General features: G+C 35.6%; 1 protein-coding gene across 7 annotated transcripts in view; it reads right to left on the reverse strand.

Moving 5' to 3' along the window:
* MDGA2 (MAM domain containing glycosylphosphatidylinositol anchor 2) overlaps positions 1-16,803 on the reverse strand; it is an 824,968-nt gene that overhangs the window by 27,643 nt on the left and 780,522 nt on the right. For all 7 annotated transcript variants that reach the window (XM_021074087.1, XM_021074085.1, XM_021074091.1 and 4 more), the window contains 2 exons: positions 15,986-16,141; positions 15,099-15,257 (listed from right to left, as the gene is read on the reverse strand). In XM_021074087.1, the coding sequence (XP_020929746.1) occupies positions 15,099-15,257; positions 15,986-16,141 (315 nt within the window). The remainder of the gene's footprint in view (positions 1-15,098; positions 15,258-15,985; positions 16,142-16,803) is intronic.

Raw genomic sequence — 16,803 nt, forward strand, 5'->3', positions numbered from 1 at the left:
TTCACATCCCCTGTTACTATGCCAGACAATTACTGATCTGACTTCCTTCATTAACCAATGATTTCTGCTTTTTCAAAAATTTTATATTAATGGAATTATGCAATAAGTGCTTTTTTGTGTGTCTGGCTAGTTTCACCATAATTTCTGCTACATTCATCTGTGGAACTGTATTAATTCTTTAGTTCTTAATTGTATTATTAATTCCTTTAATTTTAATATTTAGTTGATTTACATTTAATATAGTTATTGATATGACAGTAGTCTTGCACAAGTACAGCCTCACCTTCAGGCACAGATTCAAGGAAAACCCCATACAGCCTTTTAAATTCAACTCTGCATACCTCCCTTCTTTCTGCTACCCTGACTCACAATTTTCAGCTGCCCAGTACTCTGATCTCTACCTCGTGAACTTGGCGGAACCTCTACATTCTACTTGAATTTCAGGGCTCTGTACTAGGGTCAGGAAATTGTCCTCAGTCAGAGAAGTGGACTCCTATGGAGACACTTAGCTTCTTTCTTTTTCATAGATCTCCGTCTTATCTTGCTGCCTCTTTTCCATTTTCTGAGAGTAGTTACCTAACACATTTTGCCCATTTTAATAGTTATTTATGGCAGCAAGACTTACCTGGAACCATTTACTACTGTATGGCTTCAAGACACCCTCATTTTGATAACTTTTACTGATAATCATATTATTATTAAGATAAATATATGTATGTATGTGCGTATATATACATGATGTTTTGCATATTATAAATATATATGTTTATGCAAACATTGCACTTAAATACCAAAAAGCAGAGGAGACAATTCTATTTTTTAAAATATCAAAATCACCACTGAGTTGATCAATCAGAGGTCGTAGTCTCCTTAGGATTTTGGTGTACGTTGCTTTGCTAAAAAAAAATGTATAGAGAGTTCCTGTTGCGTCTCAGTGGAGATGAATCCAACTAGTATCCATGAGCATGTGGGTTTGATCCCTGGCCTTGCTCAGTGGGTCAGGGATCTGGAATTTCCATGAGCTGTGGTGTAGGTTGCACACACAAGGCTTGGATCCTGCATTGCAGTTGCTGTGGTGTAGGCTGGCAGCTGTAGTTCCGATTTGACCCCCAGCCTGGGTACTTCTATATGCCACAGGTGCGGCCCTAAAAAGAAAAAAAAAAAAAAGAAATAAAAATGTATGTCTACATATTTACAGTTATATAGTATAAAGTAGTTTATCCTTCAGAATTTTAGAGCACTTTTGTCTAATCATTTATACATAAGACCACATGTACTCACATTATATACAAATACATAAATATGAATACCTACATTTTTTCTCTGCGCCACAGTGTATGGAGTTCCTGGGCCAGGGATCAGTTTCAAGTTGCAGTTGCAAACTATGCCATAGCTGTGGCAATGCCAAATACTTTAACCTACTGTGCGGCTGGGGATTGAACCTACATCCTGGCATGGCAGAGACACCACTGATCCCTTGCGCCACAGCAGGAACTTCGAATACCTACTTTTTTTTTTTTCTCAGTCTTTCCTGATTATTTACTTATTATTCTTATTTTCCTGTGGTAATTTGTGATTTAACAAAGTTACAACAATAATATAATAAGAATTTCATCCTGAAGGACTTTCCCCTATTTAAATCCAACTTAGTTAAAACATAGTGTTTATCTATTAACTAGTTATATAGTAAACTTTAGAGTTAGGATTTTAATGAGGTCCATAGAAGTTAGCCATATCTTATCCAAAAAACCTAGCTTTGAGTTTTGTGTTTGATTTTAAAAGCTTTTAGTGATAGCTAGTTTAATTAAGTTGGTTTATATTTACTTACACTGTCTCCCTGCCATAACACTTTGAAGATAAGCACCAGTCTACAAAGTTTGTGAATGCCAAATTCTTGTGTTTTATGGCCTCTTCAAAGTACTCACTAAGTTTAGTTAAGATAGAGATCTTAAAACAGGATGTATAGCTGCTATACCATGTAATAGTTAACCAATGTACTTTTAACACTGTGGTATAATCTGTAATGAAAAACTGTCTATATAATCAACTACTATTGCCAATAAAGTTTGAGCAGTCCAGAGCCCTGAAAGAAGGAACAAAGAGGCTGTCTCCGTAATTGTACATTCGCCAACACCGCATCCCTCTCCTATTGGGAAAAAGTGTACACTCACTGGCCGCTGGAGCTGGCCTCTGGCAATGCATAATATTAATTACATTCATTAATCCAAATCAACGTATACACCTTATTCACTGATCTACTTAAGGGTGATGACAAAGTACTATAAATAGACAAATAATTTTGGAAATTTTTATAGCAACTTTCCTGTTTTTAAGTTTATAAAAGAGAATTCAGTGCTTAAAACTATCAAACTTATGCCCAAGTCATCTTGGTCAACAAAATTAGAACTTGTGAAACAGAATAAAGCTATTCAAGAGAAGTTAGATTCAGCAAAGCTGATTTAGCACATTATTATAGTATTACAGTAAGAAAATTCCAAATCAAATATGATGTATTGTGTTAATACCCTTTAAAAGTAATTTTAAGTCCTCAGAGGCAGTGTGTTTATGCTTTGGTAAGCACCAGATATCAATAGGGATGCATTTAATCATCCCCAAGGATTTTCAAATGTCATGTTGTACCATGATACAAGTTTGAAGTTAGTAAGCAAAACTTAACAGTCTTTTTCTTTTGGGTTTCCTAATTCTCATCTTTCGGTCACCAGTCCTTAATACTCAGATGCTTTGGAATTCCCTTGTGGCACAGCAGGTTAAAGATCTGGCATTGTTGCTGTAGTGGCTTGGGTTGCTGCTACGGTGCGGGTTCAATCTCTGGCCCAGGAACATTACACACACAGCCCGCCCCCCAAAAAAAACAGATTAAAAAAAAAGGAAAAAAAAGTTGGATGCTAGAGATAAGAGATAGAGAAGACTTTGCTCATCTCATACTATGGACTAAATGACCTAAGTGCTATGTTATCTCATGAGCAGTCCTAAGGACTATATTATCTCATGGGCAGTGACCTATGTTTGGGGGTTATTCATGGCATTATGGAATAATATAATTCTTATTTTAATATTATTTCATATAAATTACTGTATAAAATATAATTTGCTTAAATATTTATAATTACTATTACCTAGTTACTTTCTTTCATTAAGTCCTTAACATAACCTTACTCTTATTTTACTATAAATACATATTTTATGTATTTTAGATAAAAATTTAAATATATGTCCTAAAACATGCATGCTTTTTTAAAATAGATATTTGAACTTCCCAAGTTCATATAAATTAACTTGTAATTTGCTTTACTCCAAAGCCTGAGGATCACTTGCATATAAATCACATTTTTATCCTAATAAGTAATACTAACTCATTAATTTGAGTTTCAAGAAAGATGATGATGTGCCAAAGTCATCTAGCTCCAGGCAAGAGCTATGTCTATTGATAGGTAATTGGTAACATCATTTGTATTATATACATGAGAGAATGGGAAATTATAAAATCATTGTTTTTCTGCTTGAATAGAAGCAGCTGCTTACAGTCATTATTTTTTAAATATATAATTACAATCATATCTTCAATAAAAAAAATCAGTTCACTTGCTCCAGTCATTACAGTTGAATCTCCACATGAGTGTCCAATAAATTTACTAAAACATAGCTTTCATCAGGCTTTCTATTTTTCTGATACACATCAGAGATCTTATATAGACTTTGTCACTATTTGGTTCTAAAACTGAGCATGAGCCCTGTGGGGACCTCCCAGGTACAAATCCTTTCCAGTTCCTGTGTTTCCTGTTTGTAGGAACAAGGCTTCAGCTTTCTAGACCCTCCCTATCAATGGGCAGATTCAAACAGTTGCTAATCAGAAAAGTGAGGGAATGCCGAAATAAAGGGGAAGCAGTCAAGAGACAATAGGACAACATGGGGAAGGGTGCTGGTCCCTCCAGAAGGAATATATGTAACAACATCTTTGAGTTCTTCTGTAGGAATAAGGACACCTTCCCCCCCCACCCCCACCCCTACCCGCCTGCCCACCCACCACCAGATGGAGGATATAACTTCAGGCTGAACACAAGACTCCTGGAGCACCAGCCCTGTTACCTCATCACCAACCAACCAGAAGGTCACACACCCTGCAGGCCTTATCCCAAATTTGGCCTCAAACTTCTCCCAAGGAACCATAGGGTTTGGGTTTTTGAGCTTGAGCTGTGCCATCTCTTTCCTTGGTTTTTGCCATTAAACTTTGCTCTGCTCAAAACTCTGATGTTTGGGTGTGTTTGGCCTCACTGTGTGCCAGGCACACAAACTTGGAAATTTATATTCAGAAACATTTACCTCCTTTAGAGATTGGTTTACATTCATTTTCTTCCATAGAAACATTTTTTTTTTAATACTTTGTTCTAGATAGTCTCTCCCTTGTTCATTAATTTCATGGGCCTTCATGAATATTTGGTGTATGTTACTTTTTGACTTTTATTTCATTCAGTAATTTAGTACCCCAAATAAAAGACAAACTATTTTATGGACAAGACACTTTTATCATAATTCTCTTTTACCCCTTTCAGTTCTCTAAACACCACTAGGTGCATAGCATGTGCAATTCATCCTTTTGAGTAGAAATGAGTGAATCTAAGACATGAGGGTAAAAATATTCATTACAGGAGTTCCTGCTGTGGCTTAGAGGTAAAGAACCTGACTAGTGTCCATGAGGACGTGGGTTTGATCCCTGGCCTTGCTCAGTGGGTTAAGGATCCAGCATTGCCATGAGCTTTTGTATAGGTCACATATGCAGCACGAATCTGATGTTGCTCTCCCTGTGGCATAGGCCAGCAGTTGTAGCTCCCATTTGGCCCTAGCCTGGGAACTTCCATATGCTGCAGGTATAGCCCTAAGAAGCAAATATATATATTTGCTTTTATATAGATGTATAAAACAAAAATCTACACTTTAAATGAAGTTAAGTTTAAATGTTTTGTGCCCTGAGTGAGAAACAAAAGCAGTTAACCAAGTTGCTTACCATTAACTCAGTTGATGAAATAATACTGTTAATTAATTATACTGAAAAAGAAATGTATATTTGAAACACTAGGCTTTCTCAGTCATATCACTGATTTTGTTTAAACATCCTAGCTTCTACTATACATTGAGGGAATGTAGGGGAGCATAATTTGCCATTCTAAAATATGTCTCTTTGGCATATTAAGTGGCATAATTAATTGTTTCAAGCTTGTTATTGTCTGAGCAATAGTAGACATGGGGAAAATCAAGTAGGAATGTCCTCTTTGTAAAAAACAGGTATTTGATAGGGGAAATCTCCATTTGTAAGAGTGTCACCTTCTTTATGCCTGAGTGCAGACAATCAAATCTCTGGAAACTCTCGTCAATGGAGAAGGCAATGATGTAAATGTGTACCACAATCACCCTTGTTTACTGGGCTTTTCCCAGAACCCTCTCAGAGCTGACTCTCCCCACCCTCAACATCCTCTTTTGTCTTTAGCTGAGGAGGGTATTTAAGGGGAGAGATTTGACCATGTTGGTGAGTTACTCTGTTTTTCTGGGTCTCTCCCATGTATACATGTTATTAAGCTTTGCTTGATTTTTCTCCTGTTAATCTCTTTCATGACATTTTTAATTCTTAAATCAGCTGGAATCCAGAAAGGTAGAGAAAAATTTCTTCCTCAATGAGACCAAGATCATTGAGTAATTAAATATGAAGAAAATAAATTTAGGGGTAGTTGGTGGTTCATAACCAGAGACTTTTAAGGTAAATGTACTAGAGATTACATATGGTCTTCTTAGAGAGTCTATGACATGGGTCTTTAATAGTGTTTTGATTATGTAATAAACCATGGTTAAATTCTATACAAGACCTTTGTGAAAAAATACAAAGCAGTTTACTGAATGCATGTCTTGTATTTACTGCATTATTTTCACACTGATGACACTGATATCATCAGTATCAACTACAGTTAAGACTTCACCGAAAGCATTATCTAAGTCTTAATAGAAAGAGTGTTTTAATATCAATTATTAACAGTCTATTGTTGGTAGCTATTTCTAATATTTAAATATAGAATACCAAATAACTTTATCTATTCTCTCAGGATCTGCAATTTGTCTTTTGCAAGGACCTTAATTCTAAGAAATTATGACAATGTAAGTATATCAAAATTACATATTTATTTTGCTGTTATTCTTGTATAGTCAGTGTAATAAGGGATCTAAAATAATGATATACTAATTTTTTTCAGGCTCAAACTGTCTCTCTTATGGTGATTTACTCCAAGGGGGGGAAATATATGAGTAGATTTTCCATTTGATGATTATATTTGAGATATAAGCAAAAATGCTGGTTAAAAAAATTCAGAAGAAATATGGTCTTTGACTAAAATAAAAATCAGACTCCAAAAATCATACAAAAGATTGTCACCTTTTACTTCTCCATATCTTGAATAAAAATATTTAAGTATCCATTTAAAAATCTTTGAGGAATTGCCATTGTGGCTCAATGGTAACAAACCCAACTAGTATCCATGAGGATGTAGGTTCAATCCTTGGCCCTGATCAGTGGGTTAAGGATTTGGTATTGCTGTGGCTCTGGTATAGACCAAAAGCTGTGGCTCCAATTTGACCCCTAGCCTGGGAATATCCATATGCAGTGGGTGCGGCCCTAAAACAAAACAAAACAAAATTTTAAAAAATATGTATGTCAGCAATGAGAATGCTTTAATCCACCTCTTGCCCAAAGATAATCTCTACTATCTTACTAGGAAAAACTTAGAGGTTAATTTCAGATTCATTGAATTTTATTTTTACATTTTGTTAGACCATATAAGATAACAAACATATCTGGATCACAGCATTTTTTGCTCAAAACCCAAATTTTATTTTCTAATGTATTATGGCCTTAAGTATATATAATTTTATTTGTACATGTTTTATGTTTTTTTAAAGTACTAAGTGAAGATATTGCTGAAAACACAGCAATATCTATATTGTTTATCGATACTGATTACTTTTACAAACCACTAAGAGGACTTTTATAAAGATATATCTCCCTTTGAATTGTTTAAGAAATATGTGACTCTTCCGTCTTCCTCTACACTTTAGCTGCCAGATAACTTAAATTCAAATTCAAGTTAAGTACATGATTAACCTCTATTTTTCCCCCAACCTTTCATATAAGGTCTTGGTGAAACTACCTTTCGTTTTCAATCTACACTCAATACTTTCATTTCCCTCATTCTGCGATTCTTCTAGCTCACTCAGAAGCTACTGAATCTAGCTTGGATTATTTAAAAAAAAATCTATTGAGCATTTGTTTTTTCCAGAGGAGCAAATGTAAATAAATCATGTTTATCGCTCTCAAGGAGCTTACAGTCTAGCAGGAGTCAGGGTGACAAACACTGTGACAAAGATGAGAGCAGAAGGAGCATGGAGGATTGGGAGGAATTTTAGTACCTTGAGTTGGATTCTGAGTGGAGATTATGAGTTAGATGTTTAAAAAGGAGAAAAAGTACTCTTGTAACATATGTTTGAAAAATATTTTTTTTTTACTTAATAAGTATGTATGGAGTAGTAAAATAAACATTTATAATTGCAGAGTATCATGTGATGGGGAAGAAACATTGTTTCTGCTCTTCCCAAGCAAACAGTTCAAGCAGGAAAAAAAAAAAATAGTGCCTATAAAGAAGCCCCAGATATAACACAGATGGATCTGGAGAATTCCCGTATAACTGGAGTAAATTATGGAGCTACCCCAAGGAGAAGCCACAGGGGCCGGTATCCTTGACATCCTGTTACTAGTTTCAGAGAATGATCTTTTACCTCCAGAAACTATGGAACAGAGACAGCAAGGAGAAGTTGGCAATTTATTTCACCCTTCAGTGATATGCAAAAGAAATGATGGACAGTAAAACTGAGCATTATATCCTAAAATACATTTAAAAACCCTGTGTATTGGTGTCCTGATCTCCAACCTCTCTAGCCCTCTCTATATCTCTGATCAGTATCTGCTTCCTTTGCCCTTTTCCTAAAATGGTCTACTATTTGAAAATGCAACCTCTGCATTTATTTCAAAGAGAAAACAGAGACTGTTGGAAAGGCAAATTTCATGTCTGTTTGCTGTATTTGCATCTAGGAGTGAATCAGAAGCCACATTCTTTTTTTTTTTTTTTAACAACGTTCTGTTTATTTTATTTTATTTTATTTTATTTATTTTATTTTTTGTCTTTTTGCTATTTCTTGGGCCGCTCCCATGGCATATGGAGGTTCCCAGGCTAGGGGTCAAATCGGAGCTGCATTTGCCAGACTACATCACAGCCACAGGAACGTGGGATCTGAGCCGCGTCTGCAACCTACACCACAGCTCAGGGCAACGCCAGATAGTTAACCCACTGAAAAAGGGCAGGGACCGAACCCGCAACCTCATGGTTCCTAGTCGAATTCGTTAACCACTGAGCCACGACGGTAACTCCAGAAGCCACATTCTTACTTCTTTTCATCCCACCTCAGTGGAAGGGACATTAGTGCCCTCTTCAAGACTAAGCCTTCTGCCAAACCTCTAAATTCTCCTCTCTTCAAGAAACTTGCTTCCCGAGGTCCTGTTGTGGCTCAGCAGTAATGACCCTGACCAGTATCTGTGAGGACGTGGGTTCGATCCCTGGCCTCACTCAGTGGCTTAAGGAACCGCGTTGCTATAGGCTGTAGTGTAGGTCACAGACACAGCTCAGATGGATCTGGCATTGCTGTGGCTGTGATGTAGTCTGGCAAATGCAGCTCTGATTCAACCCCTAGCCTGGGAACATCTATATGCCATGGGTACAGCCCTAAAAAAGCAAAAGCAAAAAAAAAAAAAAAAAAAAAAAAAGAAAAGAAAGAAAAAAGAAAGAAACTTTTGTATCACTAAAAACATAAAAATTTGTCCTTTTTAAAAATTCTTTTTCCTCTTAAAATAGGCTCTTCTACAATCCTCCATCTCTCTGCTTTATCACTTTTTTCTCACCCGCAAGATTCAAGAGAATAGATTTCATTAACAAACTCCCTTTCCTTGTTTCCCATTTGTTCCATAATGAAATTAGCTTTGTAGAGTTGCAACCGTATTGAACCATTCTTATCAAGTTCAAGAAATGTATTCATAAGTGAGTTTTGTATTTTTATATTTAATTTCCTGGTATGATATAATGCTTATGCTTCACTTTCTCCTTCTAGAAGTAAATTAAGTACATATTTTACTGATTTTTAATAAACTTTTGTCATATCCAGTGACTTCATATGAAGTTCAATTTCTTTGCAAGAAAATTAGAAATTTAGCTGATTTATCAAGAATCAGAATGCCTACTAGGAATCACAGGATTGCTGAAATAATCTTATATTATAGCCAGATATTGTTCATGTACATATAAATCAACAGTTAAAGGGTGACACCTTATAGCTTTCATTTATTTTTTCTTAAATCAATTCTGATGAAAACTTGAACAAGAAGCTGCACCATTGTGGCAGACAACCTCTAGGATCCCCCTCCTAGGATTAACACTCATGTGTAATTTCCTTCCTCTGAATGTGGTTTGGAATGATCCACCCAGTTATAATAAACAAAATTAAGTAGAAGTTAGGAGATGTCACTCCAGAGTTCAGGTCTTGGGCATGCATTTGCTCTCTCTCATGGCCTGCTTGTTCTAGAGGAAGCCTCTTGCCATGAGGCAGTCCTATAGAGATGTACACATGGTACAAAATTGAGAGTGGCCTCTGGCCAACAGCCAGCAAGAAATCAATATCCTTAATCCAACACCTGTGAGAGAGTGAGGCCTGCCAAAAAAACAAGTGAGGGGGCTTAGAAGGGTATCATTCCCAATGGAAGTCTTCCAGTTAAACTGTAGTTCTACTTGACAGCTTGTCTGCAACCTCACGAGAGACCTTGAGCTACAGGCACTGAGCCAAGCTATATCCATACTCCTGACCCACAGAAAATGTAAGATAATAAATATTTGTTATTTTAAGCTACAGGATCTGTTTAGCAGATGAATGAGTGTCTCAGAAAAATTTTTGCAAAGACGGGAGGGTTTAGTTACAGGCAGTATCTCTCTAATGAGGTAGCTCATCTAGCAAAATTGACCAGGCAATGTCTGGAAAAGATACTTTTCCTAGATTTTAGTAAGCATGATTGTACCCTGCTGAGAGGGGACCCAAGTGACAGACTTAATACCTGCAACCTTCAACCATCTGAAGAAGTGGAGAAATGCCACAGGTAGCAACATGGTAAATGTTTGAGAACATTGAAGAAATGGAGAACTGCTTCTTTCTGAAATAATTAGGAAAAAATATAGTAGAAGTCGAGTGGACAGTCACTGACACTAAAGCACACAAGAATAACAATTGTGAAGTTATATCCTGCTACCTTGCCAAATTCGTGGATGAGCTCTAACAGTTTTCTGGTAGAGTCTTTAGGATTCTCTAGGCATAGTATCATGTCATCTGCAAATAGAATAGTCGCAGGATACAAAATTAACAATGAAAGATCAGAAAGAGAAATTAGGGAGCAATCCCATTTACTATCACATCCAAAAGAATAAAATACCTAGGAGTAAACCTACCTAAAGAGACAAAAGACCTGTACTCTGAAAACTATAAGACACTGATAAAAGAAATCAAAGATGACACAAATAGATGGAAAGATATAACATGCTCTTGGATTGGAAGAGTTAATATTATCAAAATGACTATACTACCCAAGGCAATCTACAGATTCAATGCAATCCCTATCAAATTACCAAGGACATTTTTCACAGAACTCCAACAAAATATTTTAAAGTTTGCTTGGAAGCACAAAAGACCCAGAATAGCCAAAGACATCCTGAAAAAGAAAAATGGAGCTGGAGGAATCAGGCTCCCAGACTTCAGACTACACTACAAAGAAACAATCATCAAAACCATATGGTACTGGCAAAAAGACAGAAATAAAGATCAGTAGAACAGGATAGAAAGCCCAGAATTAAACCCACATACCTACAGCCTACTCATCTGTGACAAAGGAGGCAAGAATATACAATGGAGAAAGGACAGCTTGTTCAATAAGTGGTGCTGGGAAAACTGGACAGCCACATGGAAAAGAATGAAATTAGAACACTCCCTAACACCATAGACAAATATAAACTCCAAATGGATTAAAGACCTAGATATGAGACCAGACACTATAAAACTCCTAGAGGAAAACATAGGCCAAACATCTCTGACATAAACGACAGCAACATCTTCTCAGATCCACCTCTCAGAGTATTGACAATAAAAACAAAAATAAACAAATGGGACCTAATCAAACTTCAAAGTTTCTGCACAGCAAAGGAAACCCTAAACAACACAAAAAGACAACACACAGAATGGGAGAAAATCTTTGCAAATGCATCGATTGACAAGGGATTAACTCCAAAATTTAGAAACACCTTCTGCAGCTCAATACCCAAAAAGCAAACAACCCCATCAAAAAATGGGCAGAAGATCTAGACAGACAGTTCTCCAAAGAAGACATACAGATGGCTGAGAAACTCATGAAAAGATGTTCAACATCACTCATTACTAGAGAGTTGCAAATCAAAACCACTATGAAGTACCACCTTACACCCACTAGAATGACCATCATCAAAAAGTCGACAAACAATAAGTGCTGGAGAGGGTGTGCAGAAAAAGGAACCCTAGTACACTGTTGGTGGGATTGTCAATTGGTGCAACCACTGTGGAAAACAGGATGGAGTGTCCTCAGAAAACTAAAAATAGAACTCCCATTTGACCACTCCTGGGCATCTACCCAGAGAAAGCCATGACTCGCAAAGACACATGTACTCCAATGTTCACTGAAGCACTCTATACAATAACCAAGACATGGAAACAACCTAAATGTCCATCGACAGAGGAATGGATCAAGATGGTGTGGTATATATACACAATGGAATATTACTCAGCTATTAAAATGAACCAAATACCAGCATTTTTAGCAACATGGATGGACCTAGACATTATCATGCTAAGTGAAGTCAGCCATACAATGAGACATCAACATCAAATGCTTTCACTGACATGTGGAATCCTAAAAAAGGACATAATGCACTTCTTTGAAGAACAGATGCTGACTCACAGACACTGAAAAACTTATGGTCTCTGGAGGAGACAGTTTAGGGGGTGGGAGTTGTGCTTTGTTGTGGGATGTAAATCCTGTGAAATTGGACTGTGATGATTATTATACAACTACAGATGTGATAAATTCATTTGAGTAATAAAAACAAATTGTGAAGTTAAAAATATGTTTAAATTATCTTGGGTCTCAGTATAAATATGGAGAAAATTTTCAAGGGATCTTTAAGGAATCCAGCCTCATAAATAAGGTAAATATATATCTTACTTATTAAAGTAATTAAAAATATTGATTTTAGAATATTTTTTTTTTGTCTTAGAGCCACACCCATGGCATATGGAGGTTCCCAGGCTAGGGGTCGAATTGGAACCTTAGCTGCTGGACTATACCACAGCCATAACAACACCAGATCTGAGTCTTGTGTGACCTATACCAGAGCTCATGGTAACACCAGATCCTTAACCCACTGAGTGATGCCGGGGATCAAGTCTGCTTCTTTATGGATACTGGTCAGATTCGTTTCTGCTGAGCCATGACAGGAACTCTTGATCTTGGAATTATTTAAAAACTGATTAATAATATGCCTGTCTTTCCAAGGTAAATTGGAAGAAAAGAAAAAAAGTCCATGAGATCTATTCAAAATAGAGAGCGAGGATAATCATACATGATCAACTATAGGGATGAATTGAGCTAATCCTGCCTTTGTGATAAGGGAGTAATCTTTCAATGAATAAGATGGTTTGACAACTGTGTGGAGATTTATGTCCTTTCACAATTTAGGGCATAGTGAACTCATGATTACTCCATAGCTTTCTAACTTCTTTTCCAATCTATATTCTGTTTTTCAATGATTTTTGCCACTCCTATAAGATTTCTTTTCCAAATATCACAGATCCCACTATGCTCATTGTCTGCACAAAATCTAACCCCCCCCCCGATTAATACATAGCTAAAACTTTTCATGACATTTCAATAGGTCTCCCTGCAAATGGTGAAGTAGGCAGGCTATGTGTCCAGCTTTTGAGCTTGCTATTATGATTTCATTCTTATTAGTTACGATATGATGGGCATGGTAATTAAAATTCTCTGTATTTTAGTTTCCTTAGCTATAAAAGGATAACAATTTTAATGAGCACAAATATTTATTGTGAAAATGAAGAGAAATAATCCATCATGTTTTAGGAATACTGCCCTGGTCCATTATGAGTACTTCCTAAATATTAGCTATTATGTTATTATTGTTCATATTGCTACTCTTTGAAATTCAAAATAACCTAAGATTATAAATGTCTACCATCTGATAGAAGATTTTATATACATTATCTAATTTAACTTGAACTATAAATTTCTGAAATAGGAATTATTATTCCCATTTTACAGATGAGGAGGCCAAGACCCAGACATTTTAAGTGACTTCTCTGAATTCTCACAGTGACTGACTGCTACAGCCAGGTTCCCACCTGGATTTTCTGACTTCATGTTTAGGACACATTTTACTGCACAGGAATAATTATTTCTGGGATTGTCATCTATTACTCCACTGTGAAGAATACTGGTTAATGATGCTGGCTATGAGTTTGAATGCCAGCATAACCAGTTACTTGTAATTCATACAAACTCTTTGAGGTTCAGTTTTCTCCACTGCACAGGATGGATAGTGATGCTCATTTTTATGAAGATATTAAGAGGACTGTTTCACTTCAGTAAGTACAGTAGCTGGTATATATCATGTAAACAATTTTATTAATTTATAAATTAATATATATTTATATTTTTACTTTTATTGATCTATGTTAAGGTGCTTAATGTTATCCTAACATCCTGCATTTTTTTTATCATTAGTACCTTACTCTTCACTGTGCTCATCTCTGTCTATTGAAAATGTACCCCTCTTTCACAGGGAAATATTTCCCTTTGCCCTGAAGTCTGCCTTATTTGACAAATAGACAGAGATCCACAGTTCCTTGCCAAGCTCTGTGGAACTGGGTATGCTTCACCATTTAGAATTCGGTCTTATTTTAAAAAGTTAAAAGAATATTTGTCTTATATATTATGTGCTGTCACCTGGAAAGATCTGGAACAGAATCCTGTAATTAAACACAGTAATATTTTGGCTGCAAATAATACAAATGTTCACACCATTTGGATAAATAAAGACTTTACCTATGTTCATATCAGTTTAGGCCATATATTCTAAGATGTAGGGTAGCATGTGCTGCCAGACAATTAAAATAAAAAAAAAATATGTTCTGTTTTGTTGATTTTAGCATTGCACATAAAGAATTGAGGCCTGTATGAATTCCTCCCACCCTGACCCACCCCCCTCACAGTTTTGTTAGGTTCTTTCTTGATGTTATGCTGTATTCTATTTAGCACGGTTGTGTATTTACTCATCTCAGTCTCTGTTTTTCTTAAGGTCTCTAAGGGCAAGGAGTATGTCTGTGTGTCTCCATCTTTGTATGTTTTTTCAGAATCAAGTATGTTCTTAAATCCTACTAGGTATATTGGGCATACTTTATAAACAAAATATCACACTAATATTCTAAATGTGTAGATAATGCTAAGAGGACTTGTCTTCCAAATATTGCAATATTTCTTTTCATGATTGATGGTTACCATGCACTGAGTCATTGTTCAAACAAATTTCTTTGGAAGGAAACAGTATAAATTATACTGTTATCATTCCTAAGATCTCATAAAGCACTTAACCAATTGATGGTCTGCCTGAACTATGATTCCAGAAGAGATAGGTAAAATTTCAAATTCGAATTCTAATCTAAATTTGGGAAATTAGGACATGAAGGGGGAATATTCTTAGCATCTTATTTTGTAATTTGCAGTTAAGCCATTTACAAGTCAATGATAAGACTCTTTGGCTAAAATTGATTTCATGCTATATGTTTGTGAACCTTTTTCTTCTTAGTAATGATTTACTTTAGAAGAAATATAGTAAATATTTCCATCTTACCTATATGTTGTCCATACATGTGATAAAAGAAGCTGAAACAATACGCAGTGTTCGTGGGTCCATAAGGGTTTTTGGGTGCTATGCTGAAAACAGGGCTAAGAAGTCGTGCCTTTTCTCCTTCTAATCTGGGTCGAGATGTTTCAATGTACATATAAAAGCCTTTAAAAAAGACAAAATAAAATGTTTAAAGACATTATTATTAGGTGACATAAAATTCAAAATCACCAAGAAGTCTTAGAGTTTTCATACAAAGCAAACATTACTAGGATGGTCTGCATCTCATTTATTAAATCTGTATAGGCAGGAGTTCCTGTCATGGCTCAGAAGGTTAAGAACCCAACATAGTGTTTGTGAGGATGCAGTTTGATCCTTGGTCTTGCTCAGTGGGTTAACAATATGGCCTTGCTGCAGTAGGTCACAGATCTGGCATTGTCATTGCTGTGGCATAGGCCAGCAGCTGCAGTCCCAATTCCACTCCTGGCCCAGGAATTTCCATATGATTCAGGTGCAGCAGTAAAAGAAAAAGAAGAGAAAAAAAATCTGTAGAGGCATAACATAATATAAAGAATAAATAATCTATAGAGCTAAAGATAAAATTGCTGAAAATGTACAAAAGACTGAGACAAAATTAGAATTTTAGACTTGAATTAAAAAAAAAATTCCTAATCTCTCAATTATATATGCCAGTGAGTTCTAAGAGAAAATTAATGACGACCAACTTTGGCTGTATCTGAATTATTGATACAGTACATCAAAAATTTCATGTTTTATTCCAAAATCTTCCAATCTATAGCTAAACATTCTCCTGTATTTCATATTAACGGCGTACCTAAAAGTCTAAGGCTAGGGTAAGATTGTTATGAACACAGCATTTCATACCCTCATACCTTCTTTGGAGCCGCTACGGTCAGCGTTAGGTCCAGTATTTGGAGTATATTTTGTATTTCTTGTTGCAGTACTTTGCTTTGTCCAGTCAAAATTATCTGTATCATCTTGGGTGAACAAGCAAATGTTACCATCCTCAAATCCACAGTGAAATTCTCCTGTTAACGAATTTTAATTAAGGTAATTGAATTTAATTAAATGAATACAAACATTGCAATATTCTAAATTAAAACATTATAAACCAATAATAATTCAAGATTGCAATCACTTACAAGATCACAACTAAACAAAAACTATTTCAATTTTAATGAAAACAAAAAATAAGCTTGATATATAAATCAGTCTCTTACCTAATAATTTAAACTCAAACAATTTCCTCTGAAATATCCAGATAATTGAAATTAAAGAATATAATTCATGCCTGAATTATGGCTGAAGAATTTCCTCAATTTTCATTTTTCGAGTATAGGATCAATCTAAACAAAACTATCAATTAGAAAAGCATCATTATTATTAATTTACCTGACAGCACTTTAATGTTGTATACCTTGATGTTATAATTTTTCACACCATGTCTGGAGACAATTTCACATATACCCATTTATACAAATGGAAGTTTAATTAGGGGAAGATAATGGCAAATTATTTTTTTTAAAGTAGCTATCTTTCATACTTTATTTAAATTTGGATTTGCCAGATGCTTCAAATTCACTAGAAATGAAATAATGAAAAGACTTTATGAAGACCCTGTGGAAGGACTGGGATTTCTTGGCTGCCTGCCACATGCTGATTTCAGACACAAATTCAAAGAGAGTTTTAT

Source organism: Sus scrofa, chromosome 1, assembly GCF_000003025.6.
Source record: "Sus scrofa isolate TJ Tabasco breed Duroc chromosome 1, Sscrofa11.1, whole genome shotgun sequence".
Taxonomy (NCBI): Eukaryota; Metazoa; Chordata; class Mammalia; order Artiodactyla; family Suidae; genus Sus; species Sus scrofa.